We start from the raw sequence: 20,025 nt of genomic DNA on the forward strand, positions 1-20,025 counted from the left end.
CCAGTACCAATGCATTTTTATGTATTTTGGGTGGGTTTTTAACACATCATGTTTAGATATGTTTTACTGTGTTTAGAACTTAGTATTTTAGTAGAAGTCGTACATAAGAAAGTGGAGTGGGTGGTGTGTATCATTTTAGATTCCGAATGGATTTTCATGATTCATGCCCTTATATAGGTACAAATCACACTGTCCTTATATAGGCATAGAAATCAAGCCCTTATTTAGGCATAGCCCATGCAGCCCAAATACAGGCATGGCTCTTCCATCCGTTCACCAAACGTCACAACGATTTCTTGGAAAACCAGCTTAAGCCGTTAGGGACTTCCTCTTGCTTGAATATTGATTTCTCCAAGAACTCCGTTAGTTTTACAATGAACAACTATTCCCCAGGGGTTCATTCATGACGTTCATACGCCCGACTTTACGTCAAAGATGGCATTCCTAAACACCTTCAAGATATAAATATACCTTCACTTGCTATAGCAAACTACGGTGGTTCGGAGCAGTTTGATGACCTACTTGCCCTACACAGCTTGCTACAGCAAGTGCCCTATGTACCTAACCGAAGAAGTAAGTGTGATGTAGCATAAGTTTAGTATTCTTTTGCCAAGAATCTATCCAAGATTTCTCTTAGGGTCTAATCATCTCCGTACCTTGGTTTAGAATGAAGGAGGTCTGGTATCTCTCTGTCTCAGGACTCGATTTCCCAACACCCCGCAAGAGGAGCTTGGAAAAACTGGTGCTGGATTTCTCGGCAGTAGAAAAGACAGCGTCTCTCTCAGTGCGTCTGCTGGAGGGTCGGCTTCCTTCGGCACTTGCTGTAGCGAGATGCGTCGGGCAAGTAGATAGTCGAACTGCTCCAAACCAAAGTGTGTTTGCTTGGGCAAGTGTGGGCATATTTATGCCTTGAAGGTGCTGAGTTTGACGTAAAGGTGGACATAATAACATCATCAAACAGTCTCAGTTCTTTGAAAACTCCATGAGTTCTTGGACAAATCAATATTTAAGCAAGGGGAAGTCCCTAACTGCTGAAGCCGAGTTTTCCAAGAAATCGTTGTGGATTTTCGGAACTAGTGAAAGGAGCCATGCCGTATTTGGTCTGCATGAGCTATGTCTAAATATGGTTATGATTTCTATGCGCATAAATCGGGAAAATTACACTAGGGTCCTAAAATGCTATATAACACTGCCACGTCCTAGAAAGAGCCAAACCAGTCCAATCCCCAACTGCGCCCTTATCTCTTGTTGCAGAGATGGCCTTTGACAAGGTGTCCTGTCCCTTTTAACACGCTACTCTGTACAAATACCACCTTGGCAAGAACTTCATACGGATGACTATGGCTCTCTACTGACTGCAAGAATGAGTGTTAACATCCATGTATCCCATTCCTTTACTGTCTCACAAGACACTCATCAAGGATGCCTGTTGTCCCCCTTACTCTACCTCTTAGTAATTGAGCTGCTAGTTTCTGCATTTAGAGATATCCCCAGGGATAACAGGTATTCACTTTAACATGGGTAGGCACGTAGTGGCTGATTATGGTGATGAAGTCTTATTATTTACTGAAGATGCTCCCCAAGCCATTCCAATTGCTATGACCGAAATAGACAGATATTCACAAGTGGCAGGATACTCCCTAAATACAGATAAAACAGAGGTATTCCTTTTAATTGTAGACTGCACAGTTACTGCCATTAGCGATATGGGACGAAAATGGCAACCAACAGCCAGTTAATACTTAGGAATCTGTTTGTCATCAGACCTTAAACAATCTGTTGCTCTCTATTAACAAAAAACTATGATCAAAATTAAAGATGGTCTATCCACGAGGTCTATAAAATATATCATGGTGGGGACGTGTGAGCACTGTAAAAAGGATGATAGTCCCTTTGTTTAATTTCATCATTGTCATGCTCCCAGTGTCCCTATCCACCACCTTCTTCAAATCAGTGGATACTGCCATTTCTGAATATATTTGAAAAAAGATAAAAATGAGAATTCCTATGAAAACCCTGAAGAGCAATGATGCTTTAGCCTTCACAGCGCTCTGCTGCTTAAAAACGCTCAGCGCTCAGCAAGCTGTTTTTAAACTCTCCTTTTTTCCATTTTAGTTATTTTTGGCTTTATATTTCCCCCTGATTTTAACTGTGTTGTTTAGGGCCCCTTACCTGCACCTTAAAGGAATTATCACCGCGTTTTCGTGGGTCTGGTTCCCGGGCGGTGGTCAGAGGACGGGCGCCATCTTGGAGTGGGCTGGACACCGAGTCACTCCAGGAGGGAGCGGTCTAGCGCTCCTCACGCACTTGGGGAGTCCTACTTAAGGCGAGCACTTGCCGGTGAGTCCTTGGCAATGATGCTATAGCCTTCACAGCGCTCTGCTGCTTAAAAACGCTCAGCGCTCAGCACGCTGTTTTTAAACTCTCCTTTTTTCCATTTTAGTTATTTTTGGCTTTATATTTCCCCCTGATTTTAACTGTGTTGTTTAGGGCCCCTTACCTGCACCTTAAAGGAATTATCACCGCGTTTTCGCGGGTCCGGTTCCCGGGCGGTGGTCAGAGGACGGGCGCCATCTTGGAGTGGGCTGGACACCGAGTCACTCCAGGAGGGAGCGGTCTAGCGCTCCTCACGCACTTAGGGAGTCCTACTTAAGGCGAGCACTTGCCGGTGAGTCCTTGGCAATGATGCTTTAGCCTTCACAGCGCTCTGCTGCTTAAAAACGCTCAGCGCTCAGCACGCTGTTTTTAAACTCTCCTTTTTTCCATTTTAGTTATTTTTGGCTTTATATTTCCCCCTGATTTTAACTGTGTTGTTTAGGGCCCCTTACCTGCACCTTAAAGGAATTATCACCGCGTTTTCGCGGGTCCGGTTCCCGGGCGGTGGTCAGAGGACGGGCGCCATCTTGGAGTGGGCTGGACACCGAGTCACTCCAGGAGGGAGCGGTCTAGCGCTCCTCACGCACTTGGGGAGTCCTACTTAAAGCTCTCACCCTACGCGCAGCGGTCGCGCGCAGCGGTCGCGCCCTCCCTGCGCCTGAGTCGTGCCAGAGTCCTGCCCGTCTGCGCTCGTCAGCGTCTCGGAGGCGTACGTGGCGGGACTCTGGGCGACGACACAAGCATAGCAGGGGCACTTGTTTGTTGGGGGATGTGTCGCGCACGACGGTCCGGGGTGCTGTCTTACAGCGCGGATGTATTGACATCTTTGCGCGCTCTTCCGTTGGGGTGTAAATGTTTATTCCCCGGAGGGCGTCTTTTGGGAAAAGGCTGTCCCACTTGCGGATGGCGCCCTATGGACTTACCCACCCTTGCTCGTCCTCCCCTCACCCAGAACCATCATTGTGCTCTTTTGAACACAAGGTCCCTGGCGTGTCATGCGTCGGATATCTGGAGTTTGCTTGTTAATTCCGATATATCATGTCTATTTTTAACTGAGACATGGCTAGGGGTAGGCTCCGAACCAGATGTTGCTTGTGCTCTGCCGTCTAACTACACCATCTTGAGGAAAGACAGGATCGGGGGCAGAGGAGGAGGAGTGGCCTTGATAGTGGATAAGGCCTTGGGTTGTTCCTCTTTTCCTGTGGAGAACATCGCAGGTTGTGAAGCTTTAGGCTTCACACTTAACCTCTCGTCCTCCCAGACGTGCACAGGGATTCTTGTATATAGACCTCCTGGCCCGATTGGTACTTTTATTGAGGACCTGCAGGCAGCTCTTTCCATACCCTGTCTGCGTTCTGCGCATTGTATGCTGTTGGGTGACTTAAATCTACATATGGACTCATCATCCGACGCTAATGCGTCAAAACTACGGGAAATAACTACAACCGTGGGGCTTAAAGCTTTTATTGATAGCCCCACTCATGTCAAAGGACATATGTTAGATGTACTTTTTTCTACGGCGCCGATAGTTGTATCCCCGCCGCTTCCAGTCCTTTGGTCTGACCATTTTTTAATAAAATTTGTTATGTCTTATGAGATTAGGCCCAGGCAAAGAACACAAAAGGAGGTGTCTCGTCAATCCAGAGCTTTTCACCTAGTGACAGCGGATATGCTATCCGCTGCTCTATGCCAACATCCCTGTAATTTGACAGGGATTTTAGATACTGATCTGATTTTGGTTCAGGAATGGCTGCGAACGAGATTCGTGGAGCTGGCTCCTGTGAAGCTAGCGAGGACTATTCCTTGCCACGACTCTGCTCCTTGGTTTACGGCCACATTACGTTCTATGCGCCAAGACTGTAAAAAGGCGGAACGTCTTTGGCGTCGTAAATATGATCCAATGGAGAAATCTAAATATCGTGATGCCATAAAAAGCTACCATAAAAACATTGCTGAAGCCAAAAAGGAATACCTTGAGCGTAGGATTGATCGAGCAGATAATACGAGTAGGGAACTCTTCAGAATTGTTAAGGAGTTTGTAGATCCTGCTGTAGGAGGTCCTCCACACTCTCATACGGAAGGGTGGATCAGACAGCTTGCAGACTTTTTTGTCACAAAGATCAAAACCATTCAGGATTCGTTTCCCCCTGTGGACTTATCCGGGGCAGCTGATGCTTTCGCCCAGAACGGACAGGTACCATCTTCAGAAGCCGAAAGTGAGCCCATACTATCGGTCTTTCCGCAACTGACTTGCGCAACTTCCTTGGAGCTACTGACCCGGCTTCAATCTGGCTCGCCTCTGGACGTATGTCCAGCAAGGTGTTTGGGCAGGGTGGCTCCGGTACTTAACAACTTGCTGAACCCCCTGCTCAATTTATCCTTGAGTTCCGGAGTGGTGCCGCGGGAGTGGAAACATGCACTTATTCTGCTGCTTATCAAAAAGCCTCAGTTAGATCCGCTGCAGCTGGCTAACTACAGACCGATCTCCCTCCTCCCTGCTCTGGCGAAGGTAGTTGAGAAGCATGTTCAACTCACACTTACCACCTTTATTGAGAAGAATAACATTCTGCATGATTCTCAATCTGGTTTCCGTGCGAATTACAGCACGGAGGCGGCCCTCTTGGAGGTGACCGACGCCATCAAGGAGACGCTCGATCTTGGGGGTAAGGCTATGTTAGTCCTTTTGGACTTGTCGGCGGCCTTTGACACCGTCCCTCATGCTGGCCTCCTTTTAAGACTCCGGGAGATCGGCTTGCGGGGGACGGTGTTGGACTGGTTCCATTCTTTCCTATCAGACCGCCGGCAGGTGATCTGGGCTCCCCCATTCTCCGCCGAAATGCAAGCGCTAGAGGTTGGGGTTCCTCAAGGGTCCATTCTGAGCCCCACCATATTTAATATCTATATGGCCCCTCTGGCGCTTGTAGCGGAGGCTTATGGGGCCCGGGTCATCTCATACGCTGATGACACCCAGCTTTTGTTCAACTGCAGCAAAGGCGAGGCTTTTGACGGCGACAGGATTAAGAGCTGTTTGAGCGCAGTTTTTGCGTGGTTTCAGCGACACAGCCTGACGTGCAACTCGGATAAGTCTGAGTTGCTTTTCTTCGGCTGTGTCCCTGACCCGGGCTGGAAGTCCTGGTGGCCCCAGGATATGTTCCCCCCTGAGAAATCATCTTCCCAAGTGAAAAATCTGGGAATGGTGCTTGATGATGATCTCTCCTTTCGCCCCCATATCATGGGGATATCCGGGAAATGTTTTGGCATCCTCAAGATGCTGAGGAAGTTTCTTCCTCTGCTGTCCCTACAATACCGGAAGACAGTAGTCCAGGCGTTAGTGGGATCTAGGTTAGATTACGCTAACGCGCTCTTTGCAGGTCTGCCCAAGTATCTTCTGGCCAGACTGCAAATTGTCCAAAATTCGGCGGCCAGAGCCATCTTCGGCCTGCCAAGAAGAGCCAGCGCTCAACTGCTTTTGAATAGGCTGCATTGGCTGCCTATTTCTAAAAGAATCAGATTTAAAATTCTAACGCTGGCCTTCAAAGCCCTTCATTGCATCGGTCCTAATTATATTAGGAAGCGGATTGCCTTCTATGTGCCGCGGAGGGTGTTACGATCCGCCGATTTGGCTAAACTGGAGGTGCTCCCGGCTAAGCGTGTTCGGATGGGAGAACGATCCTTTCAATTTGTGGCAGCTCGATGTTGGAATGAGCTCCCTCTCCCCCTACGTAAAGCTACGAACCTCCTGGCTTTCAGGAAAGAGCTGAAGACTCTGCTCTTTTCTGTGTAATCATTGTGACAGTAGTGCTGCTTCCCTCTGCGTTTTTAGGTTTCAGGTCTCTTTGCCAAAGCGCCGGGACGCCCTCTTGGGCAGCCGTGCGCTCTAAAAGTACGGCCTTAACATAACATAACATAACATGTGCTGGTGGTACAGATATCCCAGATTACAGGAGCTTTTCTGATTTCCCAAGGCTCCTGGTGGTTGAGACCACATGAACCTAACTTCATTCCATGGCTCAACATTAAGGTTGGCCTCACGGCACCTTTGTGCTGCTTTGAATTACTTTGGGTTACAACCTAACACAAATCATGATTTGGGCTGGTTTGTAAATCCTAGCAGAAGTCTTTGTGTCAAACTACGGTAAAAAAGTAATGCAAACCTGATACACTTTTCTAACCTGAGCTTTATTGCATATGACATCCCTGTCTAAATCCAATATATTCTGTATTCTTTAATAATATCCAATTGGAATAAAAAATTAACTCATACGATTAGAATAAAAACCTCTTTAACAAAGATATGTAAGGGGGACAGATAGAATTAACCATCATGAAAGGGGTATTTGCCACTTTCTCCTTAAGGCAGGCACATTCCAATGGGTGTAGTGCAATGTCATCTCACCATAACACCAGACGTGTTTGAAAGTCGACCAGACTTCACTCTGCTTCCAAAATGGTATTCGCACCAGACGTGCGTCTAAACACCCCTACATTTAAAGTACAAACATGCCTTAGAAACAAACAATTCACTCAAGAAATGTCACATTTAGAAATAACATGCTCACAAGAAAATTTAAACAATCAAAATCACAAGATAACCTCTTAGGTCAAGTGGGGAGCAGCACAGCTGCCTTTACCTGTTTCTGAGGTAACGCATGAAGTCTGGGTGAAGAATCTTGAACTGTTCTCTCGTGTGCTTTTCATCAAAGTACTTGGAAGGCCTGTGGAGAGAGAGGCCTGAAGGTAAGTGAAGTGGGACACGACCAAGCAGACCAACAGTGCACTTTCTCGGATGTTTCTGCATAAAACTCTGTTTTTACTAAGATACTGCGAATGTTCACACGTTAAATAATTTCTTCAACACTGGCAAAAAAACAAAACGTTCCATTGTCAAACACAAATTTGAGGATTGCTGACTTTCAAGAACTTCTTTTGAAACAAAATGTATTCAAGTAAACTTGGTATTCGTGTTGAAGCAGCGAAGACTATAGTTTATTGGGCAGATAGATTAATAGGCTAGCTGAGGTCTGTTGGGAATTAGTGATTTCTCTTCAGGTTTCACTATTCATTTAAAACAAGCAGCGTTTTGTTTTTGCCGAAATGGTGCTTACGTGTGCATGCAGGCAATATCATTTCCGACTGTGACATAGCGACAGCAAAATCATCTCTTCTTATAGCGATTTAACAAGTGGATCTGTGTGAATGCATGCCGGAGCTGGGGGCCGGGTGTTTGGGATCAGGGCTGGAATGCAAGTGAGCATACATTGCTTCTCCCTCCCCATCACAGAACTGGCTTGGTGAGATGTTTCTACTCATGAGACAGGATTGCCTCACCAGTCTACTATTTATGGACCATAAAACTAAATATGAAAGGTCCTTTTACTGTTTGAACTAAAGCTTAACACCCGCCCCTTCTTATGTATCCTGTTCTTGCACGGCTTAACCTTCTGTGATTGTAAAGATCTTTGGAGGGAAAGGAGGGGTGAAGAACTGGAACGAGGAAGCATGGGACTGAAAATAGAGAAGAAAGTAAATAATCGAAGCTACTGCCACGTCCTCCTTTCCTCGTTCCAGTCCTGACTAGCTGAGGAAATAGAGAGCTTCAATCAGTCAATCAATCAATAAGGACATTTGTTAAGCGCGCTACATACCTGTGAGGGTCTCAAGGCGCTGGAGGGGGGTGGGGGGGGGAGCTGCTACTGATCGAAGAGCCAAGTCTTGAGAAGACGTCTGAAGGCCAGGAGATCCTGGGTCTGCCGTAAGTTGGTGGGGAGGGTGTTTCAGGTCTTGGCGGCGAGGTGGGAGAAGGATTCCTGGCCTGATAGGCTTGTACACCAATTTGATTTGTTTTTAGCAGAGAATGCCCTTACCCTCAAAAGAGCTGTGGTAATGTCAGCTGTATGAAGACTGAATAACAATGCAGTCAAAGCACACCCTTTTTGAGCTTTCTATTTGTGCATACTCGTCCTGAGACCCTGGATCTGTTATGAACCTTTACACTAACTCCAGGCTCAGAGTAAAATGAAATGATGTTCCTCAGTAAAACTGCTGCTAAGCCTCAGTGTACTGGTTTTGTCCACAAGATAACATATGTGGATACACACGCTCCCTCTAGATATTTAATTGGTGGGCCATAAACATCACATCAATAATGGTGTCAACAGTACCACAATTGGGCCTGAATCCAGTTTGCGAAAAGGGCGTCATTTGTTTTTGTTATCAATTTTTTAAGGCCCCTTAAATGAATTCTTGAATTGGCTTGGCATCTATCTCCAAGAGGGTGATGAGTCAGTCATCTGATCTATTTGTCATTTTTGTGTAATGTATGCAAAACAGAACCTTACCAGGTGTCACCATCGCCAGAATGAACCATCGCCAGTTCGAATGAAAGCATTATAAATTCAAGCAGTATATGTCTAAGCGCCCTATTGAATACTACGCTCACAGCAAAGTTATTCTCACAATGATTGATTGGTGCTTGCACAATAATTTCTTTCTTTTCAACGACACCTTGTATAAACAACTAAGAGGAGTCGCTATGGGGGCCTGTTTCTCCCCCAGCTATGCATTTTTACATGTAGGCTGGTGGGAGGAGCAGGTCCTCAGGCGTACTCATAATGACACATTTCAAAGACATGTTATTGCATACTATCGGTACATTGATGATGTGTTCCTAATATGGAAGGGAACACAAGAAGAGGCAGAATCTTTCATTGCCACCATCAATGATAATTGTATGAATTTAAATGTTACTTCTACAATCAGCACACTGCAAGTTGACTTCCTTGATGTAAGGCTTCAAGTTAAAAATGGTATATTAAACACCACACTATTTCGGAAACCCACAGCTGGGATCATCACATTACATGCTGCTAGTTCCCACCCGAAACATCTTATAGCTAGTATTCCGTATTGTGAAATTTTAAGATTGAAACGTATTTGCAGTGATCATGCTGATTTTCTAACATGTCAAGAAACTATGTGTGAGCGGCTCAAAAGCCGAGGATACAGTAACAAAGTCATACATAATGCCATTAGTAAAGCTAGTGAACGCCCAAGAAATACTTTGTTTTCTAAACCCCCAATTGACACAAATTCAGCAAAGGAAGTTTCTGATAACCCTAGATTTATTACCACTTTTTCTAGGCAAGAGAGAAAGATCAGAACCATTATAAGCAAACATTGGCCAATAGTTTTGACCGATGTTATGTTACAAGAGAAATTGCCCATTATACCTTCTATCACCTTTAGGAGAGGCAAATCTATGGGTACTGAACTTGATAAGAACTCTCCAGAAACTATAAAACCAACCTTGTGGTTACACGCTACTAATGGCTTTAGGCGCTGCACCTCTTGTCGTCCATGCAAATTTGGCTGTAATAAGACAAGTTATCAAACACCCTTTCAGACATCCCCAGTACCGATAAGAGGCAATTACAACTGTAAAACAGATTGCGCTGTTTATGTTTTGACGTGCACTTGCGGGCTAAACTACATTGGTAGTACTAAGCAGCCAGTGCACGCCAGAATATTACAGCACATTAGGGCAATATTGCATAATGACCCTGCCTACCCGGTGGCCAGACATTTTGCGAACTGTCACAACAAGGACATTAATTGTCTTTCATATTATGTTGTCAGTGCCATTCCAAAATCTAAGAGGGGTGGCAATAGAGAGCGTCAACTTAGACAACTGGAAACCAAATTCATATTAGAGTTTGACAGTAAGTGGCCTCAGGGATTAGACAATACAGAGGATATGCACACTTTCCTGTGAGGTCACAATGTTGCCCATTTTATTTACAATAATTATAGTTGTCGTTCAGTTGTACTTGCATAATTTTCAATCAACATCATGTTTATACTGGCATTTCCACATAGTGCATCATGTACCTTTTCCTTACCTCACCTTGACTATTGTTTCATAATATACCAGTTTTTAGCAAAAAGGCAATTCTTTAATAGTTTTATCAATTTTAATATTTTACCCGGATGGAGTATCTTATTATTGATGAATTATAATATATGCTTGCTATAAATTTTGTATATTGTATTTTATAATATTAATCAAGGTTTTATAATATTTAATATTGCACTGCACTTCTTTATGCTTATTTGCACATCATTGTTTTTTGCACTGTCTCATTAGTCCTTATTATAGGAATAATTTGCACTAAGCACTTTCACTGAGTAGTCTGGTTGCTTGGATTTATCCGGTTATATTCACAATTTACAAGGACAATGCAGTAACGTAATGTTACAGTGTAAAACAGATACAATATGGATTCAACCAGTTAGTAATTTATTGTATCTATATAATTAGTTTTGCAAAAAACGCTATAATTTATCAAATCAATATTATGTGTGCAGTATACAAGCATTAAGAAAAAAAGCTTTTTAACATTTTAAATAGTGTTGATAGCAAGTACTGATGTCAAGAATAGAAAATACTATGCACATCTTGTGAATATAGTCTTTTTACACTGTCATTTTACCTTGTGAATGCCATTGCAATGCAACCCAGGTGAGCACTTTTTCACTACTTGTACATAAAGAAAAAAATGGCGCAGTTTAAGCTGAATGTGATCAAGGGCTGCATAGCCCGAAATGCGTCGTCGCGAGGGGTGACAAATAAAGTATTTCTTGCCTGAATTTTGCTGCAGAGGCCTGAGTTTCCTTCTTCGCCGGGGCTTCCTCTGGAAGTGGTCGGAATTGTTTTGAATATATATATATATATATATATATATATATATATATATATATATATATATATATGTATATTACCTACTGGCGGTCGCCAGTAGGTATATATAGTTAGGATTTTTTCTCTATGGGATTTTTGAAAATTCTATGTCTAATAACTTTGGCGTTTGTGGACGGAATTGGCTGAAATTTTCAGGAAAATGGCACATTTTGTTTCTGAGCAGCCCTTGAAAATTTGGGGGGGTTCGTCAAGGGGGGGCCGAGAAAAAAGGGGGGTCCCAAAACGTGTTTTTAACATTGAGTTTTCCATAGGGCGGTTGGCCTCACTTTTAGCCCGAACGGCTGAATGGATTTGCACGAAACTTGGCAAAATTGTAGGGACTGGTAGCCCGATGTGCCTTTTGTAGGTCTCAATATATGTGCTCCAGTGGATTTTGAGAAATTAACGTTTAAAAAAGATATATATCTGTAACAGCGGACCGGGCAGCGTCCCAGGACGCGTACTTTTCGCGCAACGGAGCTTTGTGAAGCAAAGCTGATTGGTTCTCTGGCGTCTGTCAACATTCCAAAAAGTCCGTAGCGGCCGCCATCTTGTCTCTCGGTAGGATCGAGAGACAAGAGGAGGCCAAAACAAAGGGGGAAATAACCATAAGGGGGCATAGTAGATCCTCGCTGACCCCCTAGGTTTGATGTGGAGGTTTTAAAAGGGCCCCGCGGGGCAAAAAAGAATAATAATAATAATAATCGAACGGCTGAATGGATTTGCACGAAACTTGGCAAAATATTAGGGACTGGTAGCCCGATGTGCCTTTGCTAGGTCTCAATATATGTGCTCCAGTGGATTTTGAGAAATTAACGTTCAAAAAAAGATATATATCTGTAACAGCGCTCCGCTTCGCGTAACGGAGGTTTGCGAAGCTGATTGGTCATTCTGTCAGTGGGCTATAGTTGGGCTACATCTGGCTGATATTTGGGCTACATTTGTTTTTTTGTGTGTCTGGCGGCCATCTTTGGGCTACATTGGGCTACATTGGGCTTCATTGGGCTACATTGGGCTACATTTGGGCTCCAACATATATATAGGCCAATGTAGCCCAATATATATTTTTCAAAGTTAATTTTCGTAAAAACCACTGGAGCATATATCTTGAGACATAGCAAAGGCACATCGGGCTACCAGTCCCTACAATTTTGCCAAGTTTCGTGGAAATCCATTCAGCCGTTCGAGCTAAAAGTGAGTCCAACCGCCCTATGGAAATGAAGGAAATGAATGGGTAATTTGTAATTAGCAAATAGCTAATCGCAAACTAGGAATGGTAAAGAATCGCTATTTATTCCTTAAAGTTCGCTATTTAGGAAATGCAAAAAACTTTGATGATACATATGGCGGTTCATCTCTAACAAGATAAGAAGCATAGGGATACATTTATGATGACTGGCGCATCACCAGGGATGTGTTAGTCATTCTGTGCCGCTGTTCCGTCACCTATGGTGTGCTGCATTTACAATGCGGCGCATCATGGGGCAAAAACAGCACAGATGCGTGATGTATCTGTGCCGTAAAGGTGGCGCATTGCTGGAGTTGTATCGCAAGTGTGATGAAGCTCCAGCAAGGGTCGGGGGTGCCCCTGTCGCAGGGTTTCTGTTCTCACACAGAACTGTGGACAGAGGATTGGAACCTCGGCGAATTAGGGTGTCCCAAAACTCACGTTAGTAATCAAAAACTCCTTAGCAAGCTAGGTACAGTGTCACATTGGATATAACAAACTCTCAATGTTTAGACAATCCAGAATATGAACTTATAGTACCTCAGGATACGTGGAACTCATGAACAGTCGGTCGTTATATATTTCTTAGAAACCAGAACATGGAGTTAAGAAGAACACATGTGTATTTGAAATGTTTATTTACTAATGCCGTCTTCTCAGGCGTAGTATCTTAGATAATACAAGTACACATATTATCAGTAGCAAAATTACCAGCATAGTTACTAGTACATAAAAAGCGAATGGTGATAGAATGTTAACATGCTGTAAATGAATAAGAGTTAGCAACACTTATAAGCAGCCGCGGGCCGTGGAGGGAGTTACGGTGAGGCAGGGAGGCGGGGAGGGGGAGAAGCAGGGTGGAGAATACAAGTACACATATTATCAGTAGCAAAATTACCAGCATAGTTACTAGTACATAAAAAGCGAATGGTGACAGTATGTTAACATGCTGTAAATGAATAAGAGTTAGCAACACTTATAAGCAGCCGCGGGCCGTGGAGGGAGTTACGGTGGGGCAGGGAGGCGGGGAGGGGGAGGGGCAGGGTAGAGAGGGCTCCACCCTGCTTCTCCCCCTCCCCGCCTCCCTGCCTCACCGTAACTCCCTCCACGGCCCGCGGCTGCTTATATCTCACCCTCCCTAATACACATATTATATTATTTGCTAAGAAGGTCTCTTTGTGTTGGTTTAGGGCGTGCCCATACTTTAGTGTCTTAGATTTGAAGGAATCACATCAGCATACACCAGCTCTCTCTTCATGTGAACCGCATCAACTGTTGTGTATGTGTGTTCGGCAAAGCAATATAAAACCCGCCTCATGCCCAGAATTGGCAGAAGTTGCACTTATGTTATGAGTATGAAGTCGTGGAGATCAGACCTCATAACAATTCTGTATCGTGTTGTTCTTGAAACTTTAGCACTCGCTGTACAGATATAGTTTAACAAGCAAAGCAGATAGTAGAGCAATAACATATTATTCTCATGTAAACCACGATGAACTACTAGGTGGAAAGCTAAAGCAACAACTAAGTGTCGTGTGCAGAAGTTGCAAAAAAGGAAAAATGGCGTTTAAACCGGTAATGAGCCCATGCTAACTTAACACGGTGTAAAGATATCCAGGACCTAGATGACACCTCCCCATGATCCGGAAACGAACTGAATAAGATAATAGAAGTGCCATCTCATGAGAGCAGATTGCAAGTTTATATGTGGACGGTCCGCAAGGTAAAGCATTAAAAACTAGGAAAATTTAATGCTAAAGAAAAATAAAACAGCCAAGTACTTTATCGAGTCTTAAGCCAATAGGCAAGGTAAATAATAAAAACTTGACAAATAAGTCAATGAATTGTCAATGAAATGCTAGTACTCAGCATATCAAACATGAAAAAGGTCTATGACATAACTGTGTATGCAAAATAAGCTGCAACAGCCTCCAATAGGAAGTCACCGTCTTCATCCGAAAACAGTTCAGCCATCCAATTTAAAAGCGGAAAAGAACATACGTGCTCTCCCAGCACCGGATCCTCTATCACCATCAGAGGACAGCTCGGTGGGTTTTCAAGAAAGCTCTGTTCCAAGAAAGACTGTGCTGCCGCCAATAAATTCCAGGGACCAATTAGTCCATGCATCAATGCCACAGCCATAATCCTTTCGCCAGGACAAACCAACTCGTGAGTAATGATAGGAGTCATCAGCTGATTAAAGTCGACGTCAGGAGAAACCGGTCCGCAGAGACACAAATCAATGGCCCAATCGAAATCACAGGTCAGGCAGTGAAATACAGGCTGGACACAGGTGAAGTAGGAGAATGGAAAAGATAATCCATATGCCGTGCTTAATATCGCCAACGGCATTGTGCCATAATATTCTAGCATGCGATTGCGGAACAGTGTCAGCAGCTGCAGGGTGGGAGGTTGCATAGGAGGGACATCCATATTTAAAAATGTAAAAAAGCACAAGAGCGTCCGCTGGTAATGCAAGTAAAAATGCCAATCCACGAAGCAGAGTGGAGAAAATAGAATGAAAGAAAGCAGGGATGACTCCAAAGATTTTCTCAAATGAAGTCACGAGACCACTGGTAACAACTTTAAAAAAGTGCGCCAGGGTCTTTGTGGAGGATGCGTTAAAGATAGTCCGAACCATCTTGCTGAAATTGAAAGGCAAATCTGAATTGAAAAGGGTCTGCACCTCTGTACGGGTGTTCGCTATGTGAAGCACGAAAGTTTCACGGGCCGAACTCAAGGCCACCTCTCTCTGAGACAAAAGAGCTCTTATTCTTGCCATGCCGTGGAAATCTCTCCCAAGGTTGGTATTCGTGGCCAGATTGAAAACTCCCTATGTTCATGTGTGGGAGAAAATAGAACATTTCTGCAGCAAATAACCCGTTCACTTACTGTTACGATAAAAGGAATACTTTTAATTAACTCAGAACAATCTTCATTATTGAGCATCAAATAACTACCATTTTCCAACAACTTGAACGTGGGGATGATAGCAGGAACTGGCGTGCCTTGCAACACGCAAGCCATATTTGGTCGGTGTTTGTTGCATGAACCGTGTAACTGTATGTGCCTACACATTAGTGAATGATCTGGCGTCTCAGTGCATTCCTCTCCATTCAGATAAACTTCTTGATCATCTTTGAAACATCTGTATGTGTATGGAAGCGACCAGACCTCATGAAGAAAAGCACTACCTAAAGGTTCATAACGACCTATTGGTATATATTTCATACAATTTGAAAACTTATATAAAGCAAAAGGCAGCGTTATTAAACCGTGGATAAGGCACGTTGCCAAAAAACCCGCAATCCTCTGCTGATGATGTCACTGAGCATGTCATGAATGATGTAATATGTGACATCATCAGCAGTGGATTACGGGTAATAGTATCTCTAGTTTACTCCCCTATAGCTGTCTTTCTTTTAACATAAGTGTCTGTTTCCTTCCCTTATACTTACTGTTTTTGGTTCGCTTCCGGTTCGCGTACCGGCGAGCGAACTGGGAAGCGAACTAAGAGAAATAGAGGTTGGCACAGTTGCAAATATTGTACCAATTTTTTAATAACGGGGAGGTAGTTCTGAAAAGAACTTTTTTTTTATTGTTTTTGTTGTTTTAAATTTTTTTTATTATTTTTCGGAACATTTTTTTACTTTTTTTGAATTTTTCTGAACAGTTTTATATTTTTTTGGGTTTTTCTTGGAGGGGGCAATGAAAACGATTCATTGTAAAGGGCTCAACAGGAGCAACAAAACAAAAAAAAAGTATTTATTATTTTGGGCGTTTCGTACAAACTTGCATATGATAGTCAATAGCTCTGTTGATCAGAGTGATGCTTCTTTCTCCGTAGCAAATGAATCCATCGCAAAATACGCAGGTGTGTTTTACTTCACCAAATCTCATTTGTATATTTGGCACCATCTCCCTGCCCTCTGGTCCCGTTACTTCCGGTACAACAGATCTTCTGGCCATAATAGGGAGATTATCTAGGTCGTTCCGAAACTGTGCAGCACTGTAGTTGTTAGGATGCCACCTAGTCATATGGCGATGCATTGTGTAGTTTCCGAAACTGTATTTTTTCTCGGTTCCTCTGGACAGTCTATCTTGACATATAAGGCAAGTTACGTATCTTGCATTTACTTTTTTCTGACCTTTGGGAATTTTAAAAAATTGCCAAATGAAGTTTTCTTTCCGGTGAGACGTCCTGGGTTCCTCAGGCAAAAACTGCCTCTCTTCCTGCTCTTCCTTGTCTTCCTCTTCTTCCTCTTCTTGCTGAATTATAACTTGAGCAGGTGGTCCACTCTTCCTTGGATGTGGTGGAGGTGGTGGGGAAGCACCAGCTGAAGCTACTAAAGAAGCCATTGCTCAGTGATCACAAAGGGTCTTTCTCTCACAATGATGAAAGTCAGAGTGAGGAAAGAAGGAGGGATTTTCATCATTTGGGAAAAACAAGAGTTCTCAACCAATCAAAAGTGTTCATTTTAGATTATATGACCTAGTCTTACATCATTAGGAAACCAAAAGTGAAATGAACCAATGAAAAGTGTTATTACCAAGTCACATGACTTGCTGTGTTTACGTTAAGCGCTTTGCAGGGCCTCCCGGTTTGCTTCCAGAAACCTGCGCTTTGCGACTCGCTTCGCGTACCAGTTCGCTAACGTAGCACGTCATATGACGTATCACGCGACAACGTGAAACGTCATGCGGACGGGAGGCGTCACGATGTTGTTTTCTAACGCGGCACTTGCGGTAAAGAAACGTTTACCGGCTCGCGGTCTATTTCGCGGCATCAAGGTCAGCTAACGGGAAGCTTCCCGATTCGCGAAGCGGGAACGAAGAAAAAAATATATAAAATTTTTTTTTTATTAATAAACATATAAAATATATTTTTGGATTTAAAGAAGAATACATTTTACAGCTACAGATATTAGCTGTTAAAAAACAATGAAATTCACTGAAAAAACCATAGGTTATAGACCATATATAGTTAGGAATTAGCATTTACAAAACCTTGAAAATTCACTGAAAAAACCATAGGTTATAGACCATATATAGTTAGGAATTAGCATTTAGAAAACCTTATTTTACTCACACAAAACCATTGAAATTCCATATATAGTTAGTTGCACTAACTATATATCGCGCACCCGCAATCCACTGCTGATGATGTCACATATTACATCATTCATGACATGGTCAGTGACATCACTGATGACATCACTGATGACATCTCAAATGACATCACTGATGACATCACTGATGACATCTCAAATGACATCACTGATGACATCATGACACACCAATACCAGTTACTACATACGCACTCACTGATTCCTACGTCTACACACACATTCACTCATTCACCCATACAATAACTCATACATACAGTCACTTATTATTACAACACTATCATATGCACTCATACACCTATGCAGACAGTCACACACTGCCACTCATCCATGGAGTTACTCACACACCAAGTCAGTCCTGTAAAGAATCAATCACACTTCCATTTCTTCATCTATACAGTTAAACACAGAACACCATACTTCAGTGACATCACTGATGACATCACTAATGACATCTGAAATGACATCACTGATGACATCTCAAATGACATCACTGATGACATCATGACACACCAATACCAGTTACTACATACGCACTCACTGATTCGTACGTCTACACACACATTCACTCATTCACCCATACAATTACTCATACATACAGTCAGTTATTATTAGAACACTATCATATGCACTCATACACCTAGTCAGTGCTGTGAAGAATCAATCACACTTCGATTTCCTCATCTATAGTTAAACACAGAACACCATACTTTTCACACATATACTAACACATACTTACTCTCTTATACAATCACTGATACAAGTACACATTGATATGCACAGAGTCACACACCTCCCAGCCAGCCACACACACACTCAGTCTTCCATACATCCAGTCATTCTTCAATATGTAAAACGTATTTAAACTTTACAAAAACACACACACTAGATGATGTCATCAGTGATGTCATTTGAGATGTCATCAGTGATGTCATCAGTGATGTCACTGACCATGTCATGAATGATGTAATATGTGACATCATCAGCAGTGGATTGCGGGTGCGCGATATATAGTTAGTGCAACTAACTATATATGGAATTTCAATGGTTTTGTGTGAGTAAAATAAGGTTTTCTAAATGCTAATTCCTAACTATATATGGTCTATAACCTATGGTTTTTTCAGTGAATATATATATATATATATATATATATATATATATATATATATATATATATATATATATATATTTCGCTCAACACATCCACAGGTACTCGTCCTGCATAGAGATCGTGGCACACCCGGGGGTGGTTTCACAAGCCAGTTTATTATGAAACCTCACAGCATAGTAAGACGCGTTTCGGCATCGGCCTTCATCAAATGTAAAAATTGATGAAGGCTGATGCCGAAACGCGTCTTACTATGCTGTGAGGTTTCATAATAAACTGGCTTGTGAAACCACCCCCGTGTGTGCCACGATCTTTATGCAGGACGAGTACCTGTGTATGTGTTGAGCGAAATTTGGAAAACGGGTGCACCCCGTTACGTGAGCACCCGCTCGTGAGTGCGGCAGGCTGGTGTTGTGGAAGCTGCGATATATATATATATATATATATATATATATATATATATATATATATATATATATATATATATTACCTACTGGCGGTCGCCAGTAGGTATATATAGTTAGGATTTTTTCTCTATGGGTTTTTTGAAAATTCTATGTCTAATAACTTTGGCGTTTGTGGACGGAATTGGCTGAAATTTTCAGGAAAATGGCACATTCTGTTTCTGAGCAGCCCTTGAAAATGTGGGGGGGGTTCGTCCAGTGGGGGCGGAGAAAAAAGGGGGGTCCCAAAACGTGTTTTTAACATTGAGTTTTCCATAGGGCGGTTGGCCTCACTTTTAGCCCGAACGGCTGAATGGATTTGCACGAAACTTGGCAAAATTGTAGGGACTGGTAGCCCGATGTGCCTTTTGTAGGTCTCAATATATGTGCTCCAGTGGATTTTGAGAAATTAACGTTTAAAAAAAGATATATATCTGTAACAGCGGACCGGGCAGCGGCCCAGGACGCGTACTTTTTGCGCAACGGAGCTTTGTGAAGCGAAGCTGATTGGTTCTCTGGCGTCTGTCAACATTCCAAACAGTCCGTAGCGGCCGCCATCTTGTCTCTCGGTAGGATCGAGAGACAAGAGGAGGCCAAAGCGAAGGGGCAAATGACCATAAGGGGGAATAGTAGATCCTCGCTGACCCCCTAGGTTTGATGTGGAGGTTTTAAAAGGGCCCCGCGGGGCAAAAAAAAAAAATAATAATAATAATCGAACGGCTGAATGGATTTGCACGAAACTTGGCAAAATTGTAGGGACTGGTAGCCCGATGTGCCTTTGCTAGGTCTCAATATATGTGCTCCAGTGGATTTTGAGAAATTAACGTTCAAAAAAAGATATATATCTGTAACAGCGCTCCGCCTCGCGTAACGGAGGTTTGCGAAGCGGATTGGTCATTCTGTCACTGGGCTATAGTTGGGCTACATCTGGCTGATATTTGGGCTACATTTGTTTTTTTGTGTGTCTGGCGGCCATCTTTGGGCTACATTGGGCTACATTGGGCTTC

The 20,025-nt window shown here is 43.1% G+C and overlaps 1 protein-coding gene across 1 annotated transcript in view; it reads right to left on the minus strand.

Moving 5' to 3' along the window:
• LOC144769959 (alpha-N-acetylgalactosaminide alpha-2,6-sialyltransferase 2-like) overlaps positions 1 to 20,025 on the minus strand; it is a 607,277-nt gene that overhangs the window by 101,959 nt on the left and 485,293 nt on the right. The window contains exon 7 of the mRNA XM_078654157.1: positions 7,008 to 7,091. Within this exon, the coding sequence (XP_078510283.1) occupies positions 7,008 to 7,091 (84 nt within the window). The remainder of the gene's footprint in view (positions 1 to 7,007; positions 7,092 to 20,025) is intronic.

The sequence above is a fragment of the Lissotriton helveticus genome, chromosome 7 (genome assembly GCF_964261635.1).
Source record: "Lissotriton helveticus chromosome 7, aLisHel1.1, whole genome shotgun sequence".
Lineage (NCBI taxonomy): Eukaryota > Metazoa > Chordata > Amphibia > Caudata > Salamandridae > Lissotriton > Lissotriton helveticus.